Here is a 23,950-nt window from a genome sequence, read left to right as displayed (position 1 = left end):
TATTTTACTTTTTCCCAATTACTGAACCTGGTTTATTTTTACGCATAAAGTACTACCAAAAATACATATTTTAGTCTTCAAATTCGTATATTAGACAAACTATTAATTTATACAAGGAAATTCAATTTAATAAAAAGTTCATAGCCGAATCACAAGGACAACGGCTTGTTAAGAATTTATTAAAAAAGGAACGGGTAATGTAAAAGCAATGATTTTATAATTAGGTACATATGACGTTGCTATTTTTCCTACGAAAATGGAAGTTCTATATATTTACATAAAAACATTTATAGTAAAAACATAACGTGTTTCGTTTACTCCGCCCATTATCGGCCCTTCGATTACCTTTACTTCCTTAATATGAAGCCTAATATACGATATTCGTCGAACATAGCGCGAGTAAAAGAAGTTATTTGAGGAAGGGGAACATTGGTACGCGCATCGAAACTCGAAACAGACGTATATTAATCGACTCCAGTTCAGGTTCGACGTCTAACGGAGTAAAGCTATAGGCGAATAGACGAAAATCTGGAAAATGGATTCCAGTTGGCTGATGTACAAATCATCACAAGAATCGGGCACAATTTCAACATTCCGTAATCCTTTTCTCCGTAGACCCTGGCTTGCAGATTCTGGACTTGCGGCGGTTGCCGGTAGTAGTAGTTTGAAAGGAATTATAGCTGGTATGTTTCTTGTTATTATTTTTTTTATAATAATTAGCAAAATTACTGAAGCCCTTTATAACGCGTGCTCGCTGCGTTTTAACCATTTATCGAAAAATAACGATAGTGTATAAACACATTTACTGGTAGTGAGAGGGACACATGAATGAGTAACGTTAGCGGAGAGAAAAAGATAGATGAACTTTGAATCAGCGCATTCAACGCGTGATAGTTTCAAAGGTTGTGAAATGTTTAACCTTGAAAATACATAGTAACCTTATTCTGAATTTTATATCTCACGTGTCGATGTTTCCAATAGTTTCCATAGTTTTACACAGGTTTGTTTAAATATATAATTTACCGGATAACAAATTTTTAATATGAACAGAATAGATTACTTACGAATTGGATTATTACATGTCTATGGATTTATATTTTAGGTGGTATCACCGGTGGCATAGAAATATGTATTACATATCCAACGGAATATGTAAAGACACAATTGCAACTTGATGGAAAAAGTGGAGCAGGCAAACAGTATTCAGGAATATGGGATTGTGTGACAAAAACTGTAAAAAATCATGGAACTTTGGGTCTCTACAGGGGCTTATCTATTTTAGTTTATGGCTCAATACCTAAATCAGCAGTACGTTTTGGTTCTTTTGAAACAATGAAAGAATTATTAGTAGATGAAAATGGCAAACTTACTACTCAAGCCAGCTTCTTAGCAGGATTATGTGCTGGTGCATCTGAAGCTATTTTTGCAGTTACTCCTATGGAAACAATCAAAGTAAAATTTATTAATGACCAAAGATCTGCTAATCCAAGGTACAAAGGATTCTTACATGGAGTAAGAATGATTATTAAAGAATATGGTAAGTAATAACATAATAATATTTCAAATTAATTAAAGTCAACTTGTTGCAACATTAAATTGTAAATAAAATGCAAAAAGAAAAACTAAAAATCTAGTTATTTCGTTTCAATTTGAGTAAAAGTGTAATAAAGAGGTCTTGAAAATTGCATGTATAATCTAGCTAATCATGACTATAAAGGGGTCAAGTTATATGGCACAGTATGCCCAGTTTACTTGTGTAATAAGATAATAACAGGAGTAAATTAGCCTTGTAACAAGATAGCAAAAGGAGTATACTAGCCTTGTTAAATTCCATAATGTCTTGTGTATTTTCTGCAGAATTACACTATATAATACATGTAAAATTATATAAAATGTGTGCACAAGTAATAAAATTCTAAATTATAATTTTAAAAATAATATTTTCATATAGTTTAAAAATATGATGTAAGTATTACATGTAATCACTGTTCTTTAGGATTCAGAGGTGTATACCAAGGATTAACACCTACAATTTTAAAACAAGGATCAAATCAAGCAATTAGGTTTTGTACTATGGAAACTTTAAATGACTGGTATAGGGGTGGAGACAAAAATGTAGATGTACCCAAAGTAATTGTTGGGATATTTGGTGCATGTGCTGGTGCATTATCAGTTTTTGGAAATACTCCCATTGATGTTGTTAAGACTAGAATGCAGGTATGGATTTCAACTTTAAAGCAGTTACAAAATAATAACTTTTGTTTTATAAGATGAAATTATTAAATGTGAATCATTTTTAGGGCTTAGAGGCATCGAAATATAAAAATAGTGTAGACTGTATGATTCAAATATGGAAAAATGAAGGTCCAACTGCCTTTTATAAAGGAACTGTGCCAAGATTAAGTAGAGTATGTTTAGACGTTGCCCTCACATTTGTGATATATAAGTCCTTTATGGACTTTTTCAATCGAGTTTGGACATGAAGATTGTTCATTACAAATTAAGACTTATGTATTTAAGAACATGAGTCCATATGTAGCTTTCATACATATATACATTTTATATTTGTACAGTACATTTGTAGCAGTACATTCCAAAAGTATTTTTACTTCGAATGTGATACATAAATATTTTATATTGGATACTTTAAATTGATGAAAATGAGAAGAAACCATAAGATTGTACCAAACATTTTCGTTTTGGCATTGGTTAATTATAATATGGAAAGCTACAGTAGTTGCATTATCTAAAGATTCCGTTATGTAATGTATATTTTTTCTAACAAAAATGTTTATTGAATATATAATTTATGTGGAAGAGAACATTTTAATGTGAATTAAATTCACGGCCATTTAAATGTTATTTAGAAAATTTTTAGTTCTGATGTATCAGTTCTTCAAAATGATTTATTATTGAATATTTAACATTCCTACACATTCAAATGATCGAATGAGTGTTTATATTTTGATAACGATTTGTAAATGGTATACATAAGTTATGTAGATTGATTTTTTATGAATTTCTTTCAGTGATTATTATGTAGACAATAACAGAATTGAAGTAAAAGTACAGTAGGTACTGAAAATAATATACAAAGTTAGTAACTATCAGCTATTAAAGAGTTATAAATAATTAAATATGTAAATAACATAATGTGATTTATACATTATTTATACATAGAGAAAAAGAGATTATGTACCACTGTAAGCATTATACAGTATATTCAGATACCATAATTTATCACAAAATTAGTGTCAAAATGTTACTGTAGTGGCTGTGTCATTAAAATAGACAGATTTATAGAAGTTGCTTCAAAATAGAGAATCTTATAACATACACAGAAAGTTTATTTTATTGCGTGTTCATTATAGAGATACATTCCACAGTAAAATTTGTAAGCATTTTGTACTGGCAGTTGTGTATCTTAGACATTCCACAAATCTACAATATTATAATTGTAATTCTGTACACAAGAAGCTATTTACATTTTTGTATATATCTGTGAATAAAATAAATGACTTTGTTATCATATTCAAATGTAAATAATTGTGACGTAATGTACAATAAAATATTTTTAACGTTTACAAATGTTTATTAGTTTTCATTCTGTGAACTAATGTATTATATCGTATAATACAAGATGGTTAATAATGTAATACTATTTCCTATAATATACATCATACATATTTATATAGAATGATAATGTATAAAATACTAAGAAAGGAAGTCTACAATCAGGATTAAATGCAATTTGTAAAGTATGATACACATAAACTAAGTCCAAATTGCTAGCTGCTAACACTTATCCAATGTTATAAAAAATGACTAAACATGTTACGACAACCGCGCTTACCTCCACTAGAAAGAGGAGGTATTTTCAACTTTCTCAATAGCCGAAGTGGTCCTGGGTCCTGGACAGCCGTCCAGGAGGCCTAGATTCTAATCCTGATTGTAAACTATCACCTTGTAAGAAAAAGTGTGTAAGGTCTAAATTTCTGTACGTTTGTTTTATACGCGCCAGTTCCCCATTTTTATGCATGGTTCATGGGAGAGAGATACACGTGTAAAATATATGTCAGTATATGTGCATGATGCGTGTGAGGCCCAATATGCGAAGGGTAGAGACATAGCAGTGCCGGCCCCACTCTGGGCCTAAGGGGGAACCCGGGGTCACATTCCAAGATGGCTGTGCCTGAGGAATGCAGTGGGTGCCCCCCTAAGACGCCTTCCTCCCTCCCTTTTTATTAATCGAACCAATTCACTCATCCTAGCAAATACTCTGATTACTAGGACGAAGTAATTAATGTCAACGTCTATTCGGTGAATAACGTTAAAATTTGAAAGTAGTACTTCACGAAGAATAAATGTGAGTGAGAAAAAGGAAGGTGATGTGGGAAGTCCTAGAAAGACCTTATACTCTAAAATGCGTGGCCTTATCTAATGGAGCTCCCTCGCCGCAGATAATGCTCATGCAGGAGGATGCTACCTGCTCGTCTTAAGCAATGTCTCATAGGGATATCTCTGAGGTAATATTACGAACCTTTACGGTATATGTCTCGATAAGTACTAATATTATTATGTCTTACAAGTGGAAAAGTTTTATAAGTTCTTATACTTATTATTTTTTTTTATGTATTATAAAAGTTTTATCGAAAATGTCTTCTTGCAATCATGTTTTATATTATCATAATATATATTACTATACATTTATGATAACAATGAATAATAATTTATACTTTAATATTGAAAATTATAAAATGGATAAACAGTAAATGTATGCGTTTTCAAACATTTTTGGTGATATTGTTTAATTAATCAAATTTTAATTTAACATGTATCATTTACTGTAACTGTTTCATATTAAATAACATTATTAAACATCTCTTAAGTATAAATAATAGTCTAAAGTATTAATTTATTGTGAATACTTAAGGTGGAGCCCGAAGGTACGTCAGCTTTGGCTGCTGGATCAAGATCTCTATTTTTAGAGACAGTACGCCGTAGCAATGCAGCTTGTCAAAATGGTGATTATGCACTTGCTGCAAGCTTGTATACAGAAGCCCTTGTCTTGGATCCACTCAGCCATGTACTGTATTCAAACAGATCAGCTGCTAGGCTCAAAATGGGTTTATTTGCACTTGCTCTCCAAGATGCAGTTAGAGCAACCGAACTTAGTTCTCAGTGGCCAAAGGTAAAGAAATTATTTATATTTTGTCTGTCATATATAATTAATGAAACTTCTTTTCCGTGTAGGCATATTATCGTCAAGGAGTAGCACTACAATGTTTAGGAAGGCATGGGGAGGCCCTTGTGGCCTTCAGTACTGGTTTGGCACATGATCCTTCCAATTGTCAATTATTATCTGGTCTGGTAGAAGCATCTTTAAAATCACCATTACGCGCAACATTAGAACCAACATTTCAGCAGTTACGTGCAATGAAACTCGATGAATCTCCTTTTGTTGTTATCTCTGTTGTTGGTCAAGAACTTCTCGGGGCTGGACAGTACAAGGCTGCAGCTGGTGTATTGGAAGCTGCGCTGACTATTGGCTCTTGTAGTTTAAAATTACGGGGTTCTGTATTTTCTGCTCTATCCAGTGCATATTGGGCGTTGAATTCTTTGGACAAAGCAATTAATTACATGCAACAAGACTTAGGCAAGTAATACTTTAGAAATTAATAAAGTAATATATGTGTATCTGTCGAGTATTTCCTTAAATTATGAATAAAAATGTTTTTAGGTGTAGCACGATCACTAGGCGATACACAGGGTGAATGTCGGGCTCATGGAAATTTGGGCTCTGCATATTTTAGCAAAGGCAGCTTTAAGGAAGCTTTAACAGCACACAGGTATCAATTGGTTTTAGCTATGAAATGCAAAGACACTCAGGCTGCAGCTTCTGCTTTGACGAGCCTGGGTCACGTTTATACAGCTATCGGCGATTTACCAAATGCACTTGCTTCCCATAAGCAATGCGTACAGTTAGTGAAACAAATGGGAGATCGACTTCAGGAAGCACGAGAAATAGGTAACGTGGGAGCAGTTTATTTAGCAATGGGAGAATTCGAAAGTGCTGTTGACTGTCATACCCAGCATTTGAGAATAGCAAGACGTTTAGGAGATCGTGTAGAGGAAGCAAGAGCATTTAGTAACTTGGGATCATCTCACCACTATAGACGAAATTTTGGTCAAGCAATGGCTTATCACGAGAATGTTCTAAGAATAGCTCAAGATCTTGGCGATAGAGCGATAGAAATGAGAGCATATGCTGGATTGGGTCATGCTGCAAGATGTGCAGGTGAAAAACTTATTCGGAACGAAAACTAATGAGGAAACCGACGAAGAAATGAATCTTATTGTAAAATTTCTTTCAAATATATCCTTATTTAGGCGATCTCGCACAAGCCAAGCTGTGGCACCAGAGACAACTTGACGTTGCATTAGCTACAAAAGACAAAGTAGCTGAAGGACGAGCATGCAGTAATTTAGGAATAGTTTATCAGTTACTCGGTGAACATGAGGCTGCACTTAAGTTGCATCAAGCTCATTTAGGTATTGCTAGATTGTTAGGAGATAAAGCTGGCATGGGGAGAGCATATGGAAACATCGGAAATGCTTATAATGCGTTAGGATATTACGAACAGGCTATTAAATATCATAAACAGGAATTAACGATAAGTAAAGAGGTAAATTGTATAAGGTATTTAATAAGAAATAATGTTCACATACTTCTACTAAATAAAAAAAATATTTTATATTTCCATACAGGTAAATGATCGTAGTTCAGAAGCCAGTACACATGGGAATTTAGCAGTTGCGTATCAAGCAGTACAGGGTCACGAAGCAGCCTTAAGGCATTATAGGGCACATTTAGCTATAGCTCGAGAGTTAAAGGATACAGCAGGTGAAGCGTGTGCTTTACTTAATCTTGCCAACTGTTTGTCATCTCGTGGCAGATTCGAAGAAGCAGTTCCATATTACGAAAATTACCTTATGCTATCACAAGAGCTGCACGATGTCGAAGGAGAAGCAAAAGCGTGCCACTTCTTGGGCTACGCTCATTACTGTTTAGGTAACCATCGTGAAGCTGTTAGATATTATGATCAAGACTTGGCATTAGCTAAGGATTTACAGGATAAATCGGGAATGGGAAGAGCTTACTGTAATTTAGGATTAGCGCATTTAGCTCTTGAAAATTTAGATACTGCACTGGAATGCCAAAAATATTATTTAGGTAAGAAATTAAACCGTAATTTATAACTGCAGTAACAAAAATCCCGGGGTACATATTATTTTTCTGCGTATAGCTATTGCACATATGACTAAGCATTTAGCTGGAAAATTTCGAGCATTGGGGAATATCGGTGACTGCCTCTTGCGTCTTGGTGAAGCTGAGGAGGCGATAAAAATGCACCAACGACAGTTGAATTTAGCGCGTCAGGCAGGCGATCGGAGTCTAGAAGCTGCTGCCTATGGAGCATTAGGTATAGCTCATCGGACGATAAAAAATCTTGATAAGGCTCTAGGATTTCATACTCAAGAATTAACTTTAAGACAAGAAGCCGGGGATTTGCGTGGCGAGTGTAGAGCTCATGGAAACTTAGGTGCGGTACATATGGCATTGGGTCAATATACTCATGCAGTTAAGTGTTATCAGGAGCAACTTGAAAGAGCAAAAGAGTTGGCTGATTCAGGAGTCGAAGCTCAAGCATTAGGTGAAACTTACTTATATAGAGTTTCTCTATATAAATTTCAATTTACAGATGTGAGTTTTATTATTTCTGTTTTCTTGTTGAACAGGAAACTTAGGGATTGCTAGACTTAACATGGCACATTACGAAGACGCAATTGGATACTTTGAACAGCAACTGGCAACTTTAGAACCTTTGACCACGGGTACAGCTCTGTTGGACAAAGCGAGGGCTCTTGGTAATCTGGGTGACTGTTATGAAGCATTAGGAGATCCAGAGGAAGCTATTAAGTGTCATGAACAACAATTGGCAGCTGCTACGAAATTGAAAAGTATAAGAGAACAGGAAAGGGCATATCGAGGGTTAGGTAGAGCTCGAGAAGCGACTGGAAATTTGCAAGAAGCATTGGTTTGCTTCGAGAAGAGATTGGTAGCTGCTCATGAAGTTGACAGTCCAGAATCAAGAGGTGCTGCTTACGGAGATTTAGGTATACATTGGTATAATATTTTTAAATACTTTAATTCTTCTCCGCACCCTACGAATTGGCTAACATTAATGTTATAGGCAGAGTGCATGCTGCATTAGGTAATCATGAACAAGCTGTTAGTTGTTTATCGCATCAACTTGCTCTTGCCAGAGGCCTTGGAGATAAGGCTGGTGAAGCAGAAGCTGCTAGTGGGTTAGGAGCAGTTCATTTATTAATGCATGATCCAAATTCTGCTTTGCGTCACCACCAATTGGAACTGTCGATCGCCGAAGGTTTAGACGCAGCTGGATTACAAGCTAGAGCTTGTGCGAATTTGGGCATAACCCAAGAAGCATTAGGGCAATTTGAAGAGGCCATAAGATTGCAAGAACAATCATTAAGTCTTGCAGCAGCAGCTGGTGATCAGCCAGCTAGGGCAGCTGCATTTTCTAGTTTAGGACGTCTTCATCATTTATGTGGTGACTTGTCACGAGCCTTAAGTTACCTGCAATCTGGGCTATCATTATCTGAAGGTTTAGGAAGAAGAGAGGAAGCAGCTAGATTGAGGCACAGACTTGGACTTGTTCACTGGGAAGCTGGTGAAGCGTCTATTTCTGTAGAGCATTTGGAAAAAGCGGCAAATTTATTCGAATCATTAGATGGAACCTCTTCTGTCCTTATTTGTGGACAACCGGGCAAGTCCGAATTGTTATCAGAAACGTATAGAATGTTACAAAAAGTATTGATTAGTTTAAACAGAGCTGAAGAAGCTCTAAACTGGGCAGAAAGATCGAGACGTTCTAAAAGTAACTGTTTGGATGATGCTGCACATTATTCGGAAATCATTGATAGGCAACGTGGAGTTATATTGTATTATAGGTAGATTAAATCAAACAACATTGACATAATGAATTATTATAATTTTATAATACCATCGATAAACATAATATAATAATATTTCAGTGAAGTAGATTGCGAATTACATGCTTGGTGCTTAGCTCCTGGTCGAGGTTTGTTGCGGTTTCATTCTACTACTTTGGATGATGGCATAGGATTGGAAAAACGAGTTTTGCAAGCACGGGAAGCTCTCTTAGATGAAACGAGTGAACTTGTCGAAGAAACAAAAACACCGTCACGAGGACATCTTAACGCTAGTTCTTATAGCTTGAGTAGTTTATTTAGCGTGGGTTCGGTCAGTTCCCGAGCAGGAAGTGCTCGATGGGGACGAGGAACGAAGGGACCAACATGGCAACCCCCACTGCCGATTCAAGTACTGTACGATTTACTTTTAGCCCCATTCGAAGATCTTTTACCGCCTGCAAGGAAGGAATTAATTATGGTAGTGGAGAAATCGTTGTATTTGGCACCACTTCCAGCGTTACAATCGAATCCTGGAGAAGATTATCTGTGCGAAAGATTTTCCTTATTAGTTGTACCATCTCTTGCAGCTTTGAGAAAACGATCAAAAACACCTATGCCAGAGGGTGGCGCCACGGTAGCCGCGTTAGTTGCAGGAAATCCTATACTTTCCGAAGAACTCAGAGAAGAGTATGGGTGGTCTGAAAGCGTATCTTCTACCGAAACAGAATCTGAGATTGTTGCTGAACTACTGGAAGCTCGTGCAATAACTGGTAACTATTAACGTACTATAGAACATTGCAAAATTACTCGCTAACAAATTACTTTGTTTTCATGAATTAGGGGCAGAAGCAACTAGGTCAGCTGTTCTAAGATCTTTACCGGACGCAGAATGTGTACACTTGACAGTACCAGTTTTCTGGAACTCCAGTAGTCTGGTGTTAACTGCCGATCAATGCGAAGAAGCCTCTGAAAGGCCAGAGTATCTATTAAGTTATACAGATATTGCAAAGTTGAGAATATCTGCGCGTTTAGTGGTCATATCCGGTGGCCACTGTTGGAATAACACAGACAATACAAGTGCTACAGCAGACGGTGTACAAAATTTAGCCAGGGCTTTACTAAATGCCGGAGCACAGTGTGTACTTATTGGAATGTGGGCTGTTCCACCCACGGCTGGCAGTATTTTATTACGAGCATTTTATAGCGCTATGTTACAAGGCGCTCGAGCATCAAGAGCATTGGCAGAAGCGATGCAAACAGTTCAGCACACAAGGCATTTCGCTCATCCTGCAAATTGGGCTGGTTGGCTACTCGTTGGCGGGGACGCGAGATTATCGAATAAAGTATACAATCTCTATATTTAATGTAATTAATTTATTTATATGCATGCGACTGTTCACAAATTATTTATTCAGGTTGCTCTAATGGGACAAGCACTTGCTGAACTATTGCGTGGTGGTCCTGAACAAAGTCGTGATGCTTTACGTGTAACACTTCACTTAGTTGAAAAATCACTCCAACGAATACACCGGGGACAGAAAAATGCTATGTACACAACTCAACGTAGTATTGAAAACAAAGTAGGTGCAGCTACAGGTTGGAGAGAACTTTTAATGTCAGTGGGATTTCGATTTGAACCAGCCGGAAACGGGATTCCGTCCTCCGTATTTTTCCCGCAAAGTGATCCCGAAGAAAGATTAACAAGATGTAGTGCTAGCTTGCAAGCATTGCTAGGATTGGGTCCATCATCTTTGCATGCACTTGTCAGGCTATTACAAGTAATTGAGAAGAGTCTGCTCATTGCGATAGAGATGATAATAATGTACTAGACTAAAGATAGTCTTTTCATTTCATAGGCACCAGAAGCTGCAGAGGATGTTATCGCAGCAATGAGAAGAGCTAGTTGTGCAACAGAAGGTCAAGAAGTTACATTACCGGTACAAGTGTGGAGAGCATCCGGCTCTCATGAATTGTTCGCGAGTTTAGGTTTTGATCTTATGGAAGTTGGACAGTCTGAAGTGACATTGAGAACAGGAAAGCAAGCATCACGAAGAGCTGTTCAATTCGCTCTTCAAGCTCTTCTTGCCTTGTTTGGTAAAACTAAGTTAATTATAAAAATAGAAATATTAGTAAAACAAAACGTATTTATTTATTAATGTGTTATCAGATACGCAAGAAGCACCCAAAAGTTTAAGCTTAGACTCTAGCAGTTCAATGGAAAGCTTAGCTTCTGTTGCTCATACTGAGAAAAATGTCATAGAACGGCCTCGTCTAGGAGGTGCGTTTGCGAATTATGTTCGACATCGAGGTGAACCGGATGGAAAAACTATGGAACCACCAAACGTTCCTATTCCTACATCTCGTCAGCCATGTCAAAACGGAGGAGGTAAAAATGAGTTCTCTTTAAAAGCATATATAACAGGTAATGCATATATAACATTAAAAATGTACCATGTCTTATAGGCGAGTCGGATGTTGCTTTTACTCCCAGTCCTCCTGTAGCACTCAATTTAAATCACCAAACGCACATTAGAAACCTTTATCCTGATCAAAGCATAAGACCTGGATCTAGTTCAAGCAGTTCAGTAACAGACTGGGATAATGGGCATGCGACTGTGTTAAGACGGCAACCATTACCTCCTTTACCAGCGACTATCTTAGAAAGATTAAGTGTTAGAACAGAAATTGGATCTAATTCTCCAAGGAAACCGCGTCACCCCACGACAACTGAAGATATTTGTTCTCAGTCTGACACCACGCAACCTGCGGAAACGCATAATCAAAATCTCAGGAATGTGGCGACGTCTCTCACAAGTCTTACGCGTGAATTAACGCCGACAATTTCAGAAGTGTATCATGAGCGAAATTTAGGATTAGGATTAGCGCCATCTTTGTCAAAATTACTAGAGGAAGTGGGTTCTGTTCCGGACAACGAGGAAACACAATCGACACAAACAAGTCACAATCAGACTCAACATTGGATACAAAATGAATCTGAATTGTGTCGACGTGATGAGGCAGATGGTAGATCCATTGCTGAATCACAATGCAGTGCTACTAGCTCAAACAAAATCCATCGTAAAGCACCTCCTCCTCCGGTATAGATTATTTATATAATATTTATAAGTATTAAATAATATTTTATGTGGATAATAGTACTGGGTACCAAAGAATGGAAGATATTTTATTGGAAACTAATTTGCAATGTTTTGTGATCAGAGTTGGGAATGATTCATGGTAATTGCATACATGATAACAACATAATTCTATCCACGCTATCCCATTTTATGTTTATACGGCAAGATTTTTTTAACATGACATTAGCTATATCTACTTACATCGATAATTAATAAAATTTAATATTAAGAGCATACTGTTTACAATAACACCCAATGCTATACCTGTACTTGTTAACGCAAAAATGTATTATATTATTATTAAGACGAACGTGTAAGATAATGTTGTGTTGAAATTTAATACTAAAAACATATACTACTATGTGCAAAATGTTATTACATAATTAAAGCTATACATTGCAGACTGAGAATAAATTTCAAATTACAGAATGTATTTCAGCAATCTGTACTTTTCCACGTTTTATAAATATATTATCACTTTTTAATGCTTTGGTCTTTTTTTAAAATAAAAGTCTGTATTTTCAGTTATAATCAAGATACAATGAAAGTTTTATTGATTATGAATGCAATGAATCTTTAAAAAATGGATTTAGTAGACATTATGAACATATAAAACCCAAATAAGAAAAAGAGTATCTTTGTTTAAAATTTTATTAAAACAATTTCAAATGACCAGTTACTTGATCTATCAGTGGAGCTGGACCTGGACCAATTGCACATACAGTTCTGCTTCCTGGTGCTATTTGGGTGTGCCCAGCATCTTGTATTACATTTGATAAAAGTCCTACAGCTCTTGCTTGTTTTGCGATTTCTTTTAAAGCATCTTCACTGTCTACCTGCAAATTTTTTTAAACAGTGCCTCAGTTTAATACAGAAATTCAATCTGAATAATATTGAGTTTATGAAATTTAATAAATAAAAAACGTACTTTGACAGTAATTTTGGCTTGCCCACATTCTTCCCAAGATTGTAAAATTTTTGGATGTTTTATGGCTGCTTTATATGCTGCAACAGCAGCATGAGCACATTGTGCCGCAACTTTTCCTTTTCCCATTTTTAAATCAGTTCTGATTACCAAAATAAGCTTGTAATTGTCATATTCATCTGTGTATACCTATTTGAAAGAAAAAGTCTTAAAAGTAATATTCCTTTATTATCTTTCTGTTATTATACATTATTTATTTCCATTATCCTGTGCCTTTCGGCTTTGGAAAAATTTTTCTTTTATGGAAAAATGTAATTGTACAACTTTTAATATTTTTTACTTACTACATTGTTTGTAGACTCATTGAAATCCTCAGGTTCTTTTAATCTTCTTCTATTTGTTATTGCTATTATTCTATATAAACAATAACCTATTATTGCTGCAATAGTAAATCCCACTTTTGCATCTGCAGCTGTTTCAAGAAATATCTGAGATATACTCATCGTTTCAGAACTCATTTTGACTCTGTAAAATTTGAAAATTTCTGTTTACAATTACATATATGTATGTTACAAATACATATGTACGTACCTTTCAAACCATTTATGAAGTATTTAATTATTCACAAATGAATTGAACGTACCTGCACGGGAACAACTTTAGAAAATTCTCTACTTTTTATTGTGTACTAATTTTTCTTTTCCGGTAGAACGAGTTCAATTTATTCCACGTGACAACAATCAACAAGGTTAGTTACATGGTTATCAATTAAGTATACATGGTATATACATATATATACTTTCAGCAACTATAGTATTTCTTAGAGTTCATTCGCACACGAATCAGAATATTAATAGGAGCGGTATGTAACACAATGTGTACTATTTTATCATAATAAATTAAATTGAAATAATTTTACATTAATTCTTTAATAATTACCATTTGATTGTACTTCATTCAATAAAGCTATTTTACACACATCGATTAATTTTCTAAATAATTTAAGGTTTTACTTGTAAGGTTTATGTTCATGTGATATTATTCGCTCAAAAGGCTCAAAATGATCTTCCAGTGTGTTAACATTTTATGTATGTTTTCCGAGTAGTGTTGTTAAAATGAGCCTCGAGACCCCAGCCTTAAAGCTCGAGTTTCGAGCCTCGAGCCGCGAGCTTCATATGATTTTAGCCTTAAAGACTGAGTCTTTAAGGCTAAGCTTTGTAGCTTCAAAGACTCGAGCTTTATACAACACTATTTCCGAGACATTATATTTAAACCGGGCACATTGTATACGTATGGTATAGTGTATAATACGAATCCGTTTCACATGCACCTATTATGCAACGATTTTATTTTGTATACGTATGGTATAGTGTATAATACGAATCCGTTTCACATGCACCTATTATGCAACGATTACTATGAACGGACCAGAACGGGCTATAAAGTTGTAAGGAGTAACATCTATAATAATGCGTATGTTTTCAGATTTAAGGTGCTCACAGTAGCTCGAGCAGAAGACAAAAAGGAAACGTAAAATTAAATGCGAATTATAGCGCGTTCGTCTCCTCGTTTGTATATCTGTGGCGCGTTTTCGTTCATACACTGTACAACGGTTCAACAAACACCCAATGTGGCGCTTGAGCTTGGAAGGTTATGAGTTAAAGCTTTGGGGTGTGGCATCATATTGTGACTTATAAAATAAATTACAATATCGCAGGTTTGTAATGACGGCCGAGTTTGTCTCTTGAACTCGACGAATGCAAAGAACCGCCGTTGAGGGGCGCGTACGGTGTCTTTGTGATCTCAACCACCGTCTAAAATATTGTTTCTGGAACGAGACAAAATTTTTTAAATGAATTCACAACGGCGTAACATTTTTCGCCCTTCACACCGAATTATATTTGGCGTCTAAATGATAGAACAGAGATCCCAAAATATTCTTGATATTCCTCGATCGATTTCCATATTGATGCGTGTTTACGTGAAACGTTGACACAAGGTAGTTGGTCATTGCTTGGTAGGATATACGGTCCATGAAATCACGTGTATTAAAGTCTACGTGGGATGTTGGGCGCTATCACCCCCACGCAGTCCCACGAGTACACAGAAATGTCTCGGTTAGCCGACTACTTTGTTGTGGTCGGCTACGACCACGAAAAAGAGAGTAAGTTCTTAATTTATTCGAATACTAGTCTTCTAAAGTCACAATAGTTCTCTTGATGTACACTGTTGATACAAATTTGGTACATGACAGCAATTGAACATTGGTACTGTGGAATGTAGTGCACATAGCAAGTTTTTAATATTCTTTTGCTTGTGAGTACAGTAACCACACGATTCTCTGAAAGGATGTACCAACACTTAATTTGTTCAATTCACACTATAGTATTAGTTAATATTATCAAATATTCAAACTGTCATTTATTTCAAGTGTTTATTTTTCATTGAAAGAATAATTCTTATAAAGAAACTGAAGTACTTTTATTATAAAGGACATATAAGAATTATTAACTAGAGTAGTGAACATTACATGTGTTTGTTTTATTATAGGAGGAGGTATAAGTAATGGAATTATTTTACAAAGGTTCCCAGAAAAGGATTGGCTAGATACACCCTTCATTGAAGGAATAGAATGGGTAAGATTTCACTTTGTTAAATTGACATTCTTTATATTTAATTATCTACCTCTTTGTAGTTTTGTCAACCACAAGGATGGGCTTTGTCTACAGAAAGACAAGAACCACGGTTTTTTGTATCTATATTAACCGATATTGATGCAAATCGTCATTACTGTGCTTGCATGTGTTTTAATGAGACAGTATCGATTGTACCAAGTAAGCCTGTAGATGAAGAGGAAGATCCAGTAGATGGTGATAGTCGTTCATTGGTTAGAACAATACCTGCAATTGCACATCACAGCATTATGTATGCACCTAAATGTCTGGTGCTGGTTTCCAGACTTGATTACATCGAAACTTTTAGAGTATGCAAAAGTTTATTTACATTAAACAAATTATTGTATTTTTGTATATAGGGTGTCTGTTTCAATTCGGAATGGTAGAATATCTCATAAGGAATGGAAGGTATAAAAAAGTTGTTCTTACAACAGGTGTTTGGTATGGAGTGGGACATTACATGGTAGAAATAGTTTTTCACTTTCTTATGAGATATTGCAACATCTCCAGTTAATACAGATACCCTCATACAAATATATTTTTTCATTATCATTTCAGAATTGCCTTGGTATAATATATACTGTATACGTAGAAAACCTTGGCATACCACTAGAAACTTTGGTAGGAAACATATTAGGTTGTATACAAGTACCACCTGCTGGTGGACCACAAGTAAGATTCAGCATTGGCGCGGGCGATCGTCAAGCACTTCAACCTCCAATTAGTCCTTCTCTTCCAATCACTCATACTAGTGTAAATCTTTTGTTTCAACAGTTAGGTAAGAATAAAATGATTCCCGCGTCTAAATGTTTCTGTTAGAATTTCATATTAATGCGTATTTTCTATGTTGCAGGTATACGTAATGTATTAGTTTTGTTTTGCGCTGTTATGACGGAGCACAAAATACTTTTCCATTCTGCAAGTTATTCGCGATTGACTGAAGGATGTCGTGCACTTACCGCACTAATGTATCCATTTAGATACACACACGTTTACATTCCTCTTTTACCAGCTGCTTTAGTTGAAGTACTCAGCACACCTACTCCATTCATCATGGGTGTGCACAGTTCACTAAAATATGAAGTTGCAGAACTTGTAAGATCTGTTTCATATATATTGGCAATATTATTGCTTACCACGTATTAGTTATTCTTTTACAGTTATTGTATCTTTTTTATAGATGGATGTAATAGTTGCCGATTTGGATGGAGGTTCTATCATGGTTCCAGATGGAGTTTCACTTCCATTACTCCCAGAACCACTTCTTTCACAGACACAAGATGCATTATCTTTAGTATTACAGCCAGAATTGATTTGTGCAGATTACGCGTTTCCACCGCTTGCAACAAGAGCTCCTCATTCGCCTATGTTAGACAAAGAATTAAGAGCAGTTTTCATGAGAACATTTGCTCAATTGTTGCAAGGCTACAGAAGTTGTCTAACATTAATCAGGATTCATCCCAAACCTGTTATAACATTTCACAAGGTTTTTTCTTATTACTCAATTTCTTTTCTGAAAAATACATAAATATGAAACGTTAATAAAAATTCCTATTTTTTTTTTTTATTTCTAGGCTGCTTTCTTGGGAGAACGAGGCTTGACAGATTGTGATTTTACAACCAGAGTTTTGGATTGTATGTTTTTTACTTCCTTCATTGCAGAAAGGGGACCACCTTGGAGGCCTTGTGATGTATGGGATGAATTGTACAGTAATTTGAGTGACCAATTAAAACAGGAAGCACAAGACCATAGTAAGTGATAATAATATAACAGTTAGTAATAATAAGACTATATAAATTGCTAAATGATCAATTAAACTATTTCTACGATTATGTTGTTGCTAGGACTTATTTTAACTCATATTCAAGAGTTAGCACAACACTTATACACAAATGAAAATCCGAATCCTCAGCCATATGTACAAAAAATCTTGAAACCACCCGAAGGGGCATTTGCTAGAATACATCAGCCACTTTTGCCGCGTATCAATCCAGAGCAAGTTCAAGCAATTATAGATGAAGGTCTGGCCAAAAATAATCTCAAAGTTAGGTTTGTATTACACGATGTTACTACAGGCACTGTTATTTCGAAACATTTCGTATTTAATTTTAATTTATTGTGTACAGGTTATCGTCATTAAGGCCGTCACAGCCTCGCATCGTACCTATGGGTCCACATATTTCATTTGTCCATGACACTAGACACTTGGTCAGTAATTCTGCACGTAGACTCGAGGTTCTACGCAACTGTATAAATTGTATATTTGAGAACAAAATATCGGATGCTCGTAAAACATTTCCTGCCGTGCTGAGAACATTAAAGAGCAAAGCTGCCCGGCTAGCGCTTTGCATGGAATTGTCACAGCATGTCGTTGGAAATAAAGCGATGTTGGAGCACCAGCAGTTCGATCTTGTAGTTCGTTTAATGAATTGCGCATTGCAAGATGACTCGTCCATGGATGAACACGGGGTTGCTGCTGCACTTCTACCTCTCGCGACAGCATTTTGCAGGAAACTTTGCACGGGAGTGATTCAGTTCGCTTACACTTGCATCCAGGAACATCCTGTATGGCAAAACCAACAATTTTGGGAAGACGCGTTTTACTTGGACGTTCAGAAAGATATTAAACGATTGTATCTTCCCGGGGAGAATTCTCCTCCGCGGCTTATGAACGATGGTATCCTGAGTCCAATCAGCCCGCGTGAAGGCAAAGAATTCCCTTTCCGTGATCGATACTCAATTTATCAAATCCAAGAACCGTCTGCTCTTGAAATAGCCGCGGAACAAATGAGGATTTGGCTGATGATCGATCCCGAGAAACAAAAGGAACTTATTGCGAGCGAAGAAAGTACTATGTACAGTCAAGCAATTCATTATGCGAATAGAATGGTTTATTTATTAGTTCCGTTAGATATAGGAGCAAAGACTCATCGGCAGGATAACGTTTACGATGACGAACGAGCAAGTAATAGTATCACGAATAGCGTGGCTAGTGACAGCGGTGACGCGGAATCCGGGTTTGAAGAAACTGATCCTGGAGAAACTGGCAGCGCCGTGATCCGCATGGTTTCGCGATTCGTAGATCGTGTTTGTACGGAAGGAGGCGTAAGCTCCGAACACGTTAGATGTCTACATCAAATGGTACCCGGCGTTGTTCACATGCATATTGAAACCCTTGAAGCTGTACATAGAGAAAGTAAGAGATTACCGCCCATACAGAAGCCTAAAATTTTGACACCCAATATGTTGCCCGGCGAAGAAGTTATCATGGACGGATTACGCGTTTATCTTCTACCAGATGGGAGAGAAGAAAGTCCTGCCGGATTGCCAAAGATACCACCACTCTTGCCAGCAGAAGGAGCAATATTCCTCACGAATTACAGAATTGTATTCAAAGGAATACCCTGCGATCCATTTGCCTGTGAACAATTAGTAGTTCGAGCCTTTCCTGTAACATCCTTGACCAAGGAAAAGCGAGTTGCTGTGCAACACTTGGCACATTTAGATCAGTGTTTGCAAGAAGGCCTTCAATTACGGTCTTGCACGTTTCAATTAATAAAATTAGCCTTTGACGAAGAAGTTACACCGGAAAATATTGAAACATTAAGGAAATTGGTTCATAAAGCTCGATATCCTCCACATATTTTTCATCATTTCGCTTTTAATGGCCAAGTATTAGTCACACAGACGGCACACCATAAAGGAAAAGAAAAGAATGCTACTCTTAAGTAAGTCAGCTGTTATTCATACACATTCTTGTATGTCGATAACTGTAATGAAACTGTTCCCTTTTTTTGTTTCCAGAGGATTTGCTAAAAAAACACTTCTAAAAACTGCCCGTAAGGCTGGTTTTAAACCAAAGCAGTCGTCTAAAAGACAAAAGTATGTCTTGCCAAATATGAATATAATTACTAATAACAAATTTATGACGTCACCTGGTCGAATGAGTTTACCAGTAACAGATAACAACGACTTAAGTCACGATGACGATCTTAGTGGTGAGTTCAAAATGAAGATACATACAGGTAGATTACTGTTATATTTTAATGTTTTTTGATACGTACAATTTTTATAGTAGATGACTTCGAAATTCCGAGTATTGTAACTCAACCACAACCACCAACTGACGCAAAAACCTTAGAACGATTATCTGAACGTAGTTACGTCAGGGATTGGTATCGTCTGGGATTATATTCAAACAGCCCACATAGCAATCGTAGGAACGAACCGTTTCGATTATCTTCCGTGAATTGCGCCTATATGATTTGTAGGAGCTATCCTGCACTCCTTATAGTTCCCTCAACAGTATCGGATGAAAGTATCCGTAGATTTTGTCGACTTTACAGACACAATAGAATTCCAGTTGTCACTTGGAGGCATCCAAAAACAAAGGCACTTCTTATCAGGGGCGCGGGATATCATGGAAAGGGTGTTATAGGCATGTTAAAAGCTCATCCAGCATCTGCTGGTAACTTGAAAGGTATTACTTCAAGCAATTTTTCTATAGTTTTCCATTTTGTTAGAATACCTACATATCTTTTTATGTTAATAGCGACATCTTCCGAAACAACATCATCTCTGGAACAAGAAAAATATATAATGGCTCTTGTAGCTGCGACTCCATTATCTGCTTTGAGACAAGGTTCTGCTTGGGGAATGTCAGACAGTTCGCTCAGTATTGATTCTTTGTTACTAGTTGCTGAAGATCGTAATGCTACTCCCGAACAATCACGACGAAATCCGTTTAATAAGGCTATTGGAACATTAAGGTCTGGGTACATACATACTTCTTATTATTATATATTATAATATACTGTACCTAATATATAATTATATTCTACAATATAAAGACAAAATATATCGCATTTTCCATTTTTTTTGCAGTTCATCGGGCGGTAAGGGTCCTAAAAATTTTGGACGTTGGGGTTCGTTGAAAGATAAGCGGCATAATTCTCAAGCCTCTTTAACGTCAGTTCATCAGCGTGGAACTGTGAGACATTCTGCTGATTCAGATAGTGGTACAGAGTGTGTTCATACATTCCAGCGAGCGGCATTATATATTCTTGGTGAAAAAGCGCACATGAAAGTACGATACTGCACTTCAAAATTATTTCAAATAATATAATTTTATTATAAATTATTCTCCTTTAACGTTAAAGGGTGTTAAAGCGGAGTCAGCGCCAAAAACAGACTTCATTCCAGTGGAATATTACGATGTAAGACATACTAAAGCCGCATTTAAAAAATTAATGCGAGCCTGTGTTCCTAGCACCCTAAACATAGAGCCTGACCAAAGTTTTTACAAGTACGTACAATTTATAAACAAAAATATGATTTTTGGTAATCAATAATTCGTAATAAATGTGAAAGTACTTAAGAAAATAATAATTCCAGATTAATTGAAAGTTCAGAGTGGTTACATCAACTTCAAAATTTAATGCAGTTAGCTGGAGCTGTTATTGATTTAATGGACGTACAAGGCTCGTCGGTCACCGTTTGTTTAGAGGAAGGTTGGGATACCACAGCAACAGTTTGTTCTGTTGCTCAAGTATGTCTCGATCCACATTATAGGACTATCGATGGATTCCGAACATTGATCGAGAAAGAGTGGCTCGGTTTCGGTCATAGATTCGGACGTAGAAGCAATCTCGCTGCGAATTCTCAGACTTCAAACTTTACTCCTACGTTTCTTCAATTCCTCGATATAGTGCATCAAATTCAAAAGCAGTTCCCGTTAGCATTTGAATTTAACGAATATTATTTAAAATTTTTGTCGTACCACTCGGTTTCTTGTCGTTTCCGTACATTTTTGTTGGACTGTGAATTTGACAGAGTGGAATGTGGTATCACTGCCGTAGAAGACAAAAGGGGATCGTTGACAAGTCATCATAAAGGTGTGGATACCGGAAGTGATGATGAAACTATTTACCCTGGCGGCAGATTGGCTGGGACAAATACGGGCTGTAATCTCGGTCAAAGTATATTCGATTATATTGAGAAACAGCATGCAAGATGTCCGTTATTTTATAATTTTATGTATACCCCTAATACTGAACACACAGTGTTAAGACCTGTTTCACATTTACCAAGTCTTGATATTTGGCAGTATTATTTAGAAGAAGAATTGGCTCATGGGCCTGCATATGACTTAGAAGTGTTGCAACAAGATTCACAGCAAGAAGAAGAAGCAGAAGCTGCCGATGGTGTGGTTAAAAGTAATCGAAAAGTGGTTACGCAAGGGTAAGTGTATATTTATTTAGTTTGCTTCATTGCCTCATTAAGGTCAACGTATATTGCAGGTATGATGGCGTGAGTACAATGGTACCCGATCAATTTTCTCATCTTTTAGAAGAAATTCATAAATTAGAAACAGAATTGGGTCATTTGCCACAAAAATGGAAAGTTCTTTGGGATAAACTTGAACTGCCAAACACAGATTCTCTTGCTGTTAGTAATCAATATTAAATTATTGAAGTAAGAGATATTTATATGTAAAATAAAATATTTCTATTTTTAATATAGCGACACGCATCATTTAGCACTGCATTGGTCAGATACCATGGTCGATTAATTCATAAACGTTCTACATTAGAATTACTTCTACGAGGTAAACTTGCTGGTGGAAGTACTTCTGGAAATGATGATTCCGTTTATGCACATCCTCATAGGTATTAAATCGCAGTCGTTATGTCAATTAATTAAATATATAAAAATAGACGGAAAGCTATTGTTTATAAATTCTATTTTTATAGATTTGAAAGATTAGACTCGGCCACACCAACTCATTGTGATGCTTGTTCTGGTGTCTTATGGGGTCCTGTGAAAGCCGGTTTGCGATGCGTCGATTGCGGTCATGTGTGTCATGACAAGTGTGCTGATGCAGTACCAAAAAATTGCACAAAATATAAAGCAGTGACTGATAATTTACAAACACACACACTCACAAGAAGCGGTGGTGACAATGGGAGCGTAAATTCAAGTAGGAATTTTACATTACGTTGTATCATGTACTTGAAGCTTTCCGATAATTTCAAAATAAATAATGTATAGGTGTAGCGACGATACAAACCTCTTCGCAACAATATTATGAGCAATTCTCTAGTAATGTTGCGGAAAATAGAACACACGAGGGGTATTTATATAAGCGAGGTGCTTTGCTTAAGGGTTGGAAACAGAGATGGTTCGTATTAGATTCTATAAAACATCAATTAAGGTATTACGATGCCATGGAAGATTCTCATTGCAAAGGATACATAGGTACGTAAAATATATAAGTAAAGGGTTGGTTTTACGCATTTACAGTAAACCTGAATTCATAGAAAACAACGAAATGAAAACCTTGATGTTAAGTTTAATTAATATTTTTTAATATTAATCGTCTGCAGTTTACTTTGAAGGAATATACAAAACATGTAATATAAAAAGATTGATTTACTCCATTTTACAGATCTAGCTGAAGTTGTGTCCGTGACTCCAGCTGCGCCAATGCCAGGACCACCAAAGAAAACAGATGATAAATCATTCTTTGATGTAAATATAAAATGAAATTTTATATTGCCATTTTTTCAATTCATACAAAATATAATCGGTAATTATATTTACAGCTGCGTACAAACAGGCGGACATATAATTTTTGTGCTGGCGATGCTGCAACTGCGCAAGAATGGATCGAAAAAGTTCAAGCGTGCTTACAGTAGCTTGATTATACCTCTAATTTAAAATGTGCAAGTGACTGATAGATTAAAACAGATTTTAATTTTGTTACATACTATTGTATAGTCTAATAGTACGTATCATAGATTGCAATGATTTTGCTTTAAATATTTTAAAACCAACGGTTGTTGGACTGAGAACGGTATCATAAAATTGAATGTGATGTACTCATATCCTTGACATAGCATTATTATATAAATGTATATTGTAATTGTATAATTATGTTAAATTCGTATTATTTCAGCTGGAAGATGAAAGATTGCTGCATACTCAATTAAATGTTAAAATTCTTTTTTATTTTGTTTATTACATTTTTTATTTTAAACGAATACAAATTGTGCGTAAAATATGTTGAATGTTGAATGCGTAATCTGCGAATTATTATCGTATTGTCATCTTAGTATAATTATAATTTTAATCAGATAAGTCGCGATCTCGCTTGTTACGAACGTGAAGCATGAACGCAAACAAAGAGGTATGT

General features: G+C 36.0%; 4 protein-coding genes across 4 annotated transcripts; 3 read left to right on the top strand and 1 right to left on the bottom strand.

The window, feature by feature from the left end:
• The first annotated feature begins 399 nt into the window (after positions 1-399).
• LOC107185758 (putative tricarboxylate transport protein, mitochondrial) lies at positions 400-2,483 on the top strand. Its single transcript, XM_015573515.1, has 4 exons — positions 400-683; positions 1,103-1,537; positions 1,997-2,217; positions 2,301-2,483. Exons 1-4 carry the CDS (start codon positions 536-538, stop codon positions 2,481-2,483), a joined length of 987 nt encoding a protein of 328 aa, XP_015429001.1. The 5' UTR covers positions 400-535.
• Positions 2,484-4,458: 1,975 nt separating this feature from the next.
• LOC107185909 (tetratricopeptide repeat protein 28) lies at positions 4,459-12,122 on the top strand. Its single transcript, XM_015573685.1, has 15 exons — positions 4,459-4,526; positions 4,934-5,191; positions 5,254-5,656; positions 5,741-6,298; positions 6,391-6,686; positions 6,769-7,234; positions 7,308-7,715; positions 7,801-8,178; positions 8,256-9,036; positions 9,121-9,788; positions 9,859-10,361; positions 10,434-10,796; positions 10,875-11,112; positions 11,186-11,404; positions 11,482-12,122. The coding sequence occupies exons 1-15, from the start codon at positions 4,503-4,505 to the stop codon at positions 12,120-12,122; spliced, it is 6,204 nt and encodes a 2,067-aa protein (XP_015429171.1). The 5' UTR covers positions 4,459-4,502.
• Positions 12,123-12,808: 686 nt separating this feature from the next.
• Positions 12,809-13,729, bottom strand: LOC107185910 (peptidyl-tRNA hydrolase 2, mitochondrial-like). Its single transcript, XM_015573686.1, has 4 exons — positions 13,724-13,729; positions 13,425-13,605; positions 13,084-13,269; positions 12,809-12,991 (listed from the first exon to the last, which is right to left on the bottom strand). Exons 2-4 carry the CDS (start codon positions 13,596-13,598, stop codon positions 12,809-12,811), a joined length of 543 nt encoding a protein of 180 aa, XP_015429172.1. The 5' UTR covers positions 13,599-13,605; positions 13,724-13,729.
• A 957-nt stretch (positions 13,730-14,686) lies between these two features.
• LOC107185911 (myotubularin-related protein 13) lies at positions 14,687-23,453 on the top strand. Its single transcript, XM_015573687.1, has 21 exons — positions 14,687-15,244; positions 15,631-15,716; positions 15,776-16,063; positions 16,314-16,533; positions 16,609-16,850; positions 16,936-17,241; positions 17,330-17,507; positions 17,601-17,805; positions 17,883-19,484; positions 19,561-19,754; positions 19,832-20,236; positions 20,309-20,525; positions 20,641-20,842; positions 20,916-21,061; positions 21,151-21,996; positions 22,056-22,203; positions 22,279-22,424; positions 22,509-22,735; positions 22,807-23,013; positions 23,204-23,286; positions 23,361-23,453. Exons 1-21 carry the CDS (start codon positions 15,145-15,147, stop codon positions 23,451-23,453), a joined length of 6,141 nt encoding a protein of 2,046 aa, XP_015429173.1. The 5' UTR covers positions 14,687-15,144.
• Positions 23,454-23,950: the final 497 nt, after the last annotated feature.

This window comes from Dufourea novaeangliae, unplaced genomic scaffold (genome assembly GCF_001272555.1).
Source record: "Dufourea novaeangliae isolate 0120121106 unplaced genomic scaffold, ASM127255v1 scaffold56, whole genome shotgun sequence".
In the NCBI taxonomy this organism is placed as follows: domain Eukaryota; kingdom Metazoa; phylum Arthropoda; class Insecta; order Hymenoptera; family Halictidae; genus Dufourea; species Dufourea novaeangliae.
The sequence above is the reverse complement of the archived record's forward strand: the minus strand, read 5'-3'. Positions and strand labels throughout refer to the sequence as shown.

Coding starts and splice junctions, on each gene's coding strand:
- LOC107185758 (XM_015573515.1), top strand. CDS start 536: ATGGATTCCAGTTGGCTGATGTACAAATCATCACAAGAATCGGGCACA. Junction 684..1,102: donor TTTGAAAGGAATTATAGCTG/GTATGTTTCTTG, acceptor TTTATATTTTAG/GTGGTATCACCGGTGGCATA. Junction 2,218..2,300: donor TTGTTAAGACTAGAATGCAG/GTATGGATTTCA, acceptor AATCATTTTTAG/GGCTTAGAGGCATCGAAATA.
- LOC107185909 (XM_015573685.1), top strand. CDS start 4,503: ATGTCTCATAGGGATATCTCTGAG. Junction 7,716..7,800: donor AGTCGAAGCTCAAGCATTAG/GTGAAACTTACT, acceptor CTTGTTGAACAG/GAAACTTAGGGATTGCTAGA. Junction 8,179..8,255: donor TGCTGCTTACGGAGATTTAG/GTATACATTGGT, acceptor TTAATGTTATAG/GCAGAGTGCATGCTGCATTA.
- LOC107185910 (XM_015573686.1), bottom strand. CDS start 13,598: ATGAGTTCTGAAACGATGAGTATATCTCAGATATTTCTTGAAACAGCT. Junction 13,270..13,424: donor ATGAGTCTACAAACAATGTA/GTAAGTAAAAAA, acceptor TCTTTCAAATAG/GTATACACAGATGAATATGA. Junction 12,992..13,083: donor AAGCCAAAATTACTGTCAAA/GTACGTTTTTTA, acceptor AAAAATTTGCAG/GTAGACAGTGAAGATGCTTT.
- LOC107185911 (XM_015573687.1), top strand. CDS start 15,145: ATGTTGGGCGCTATCACCCCCACGCAGTCCCACGAGTACACAGAAATG. Junction 15,717..15,775: donor TCATTGAAGGAATAGAATGG/GTAAGATTTCAC, acceptor ACCTCTTTGTAG/TTTTGTCAACCACAAGGATG. Junction 17,806..17,882: donor AAAAATAATCTCAAAGTTAG/GTTTGTATTACA, acceptor TATTGTGTACAG/GTTATCGTCATTAAGGCCGT.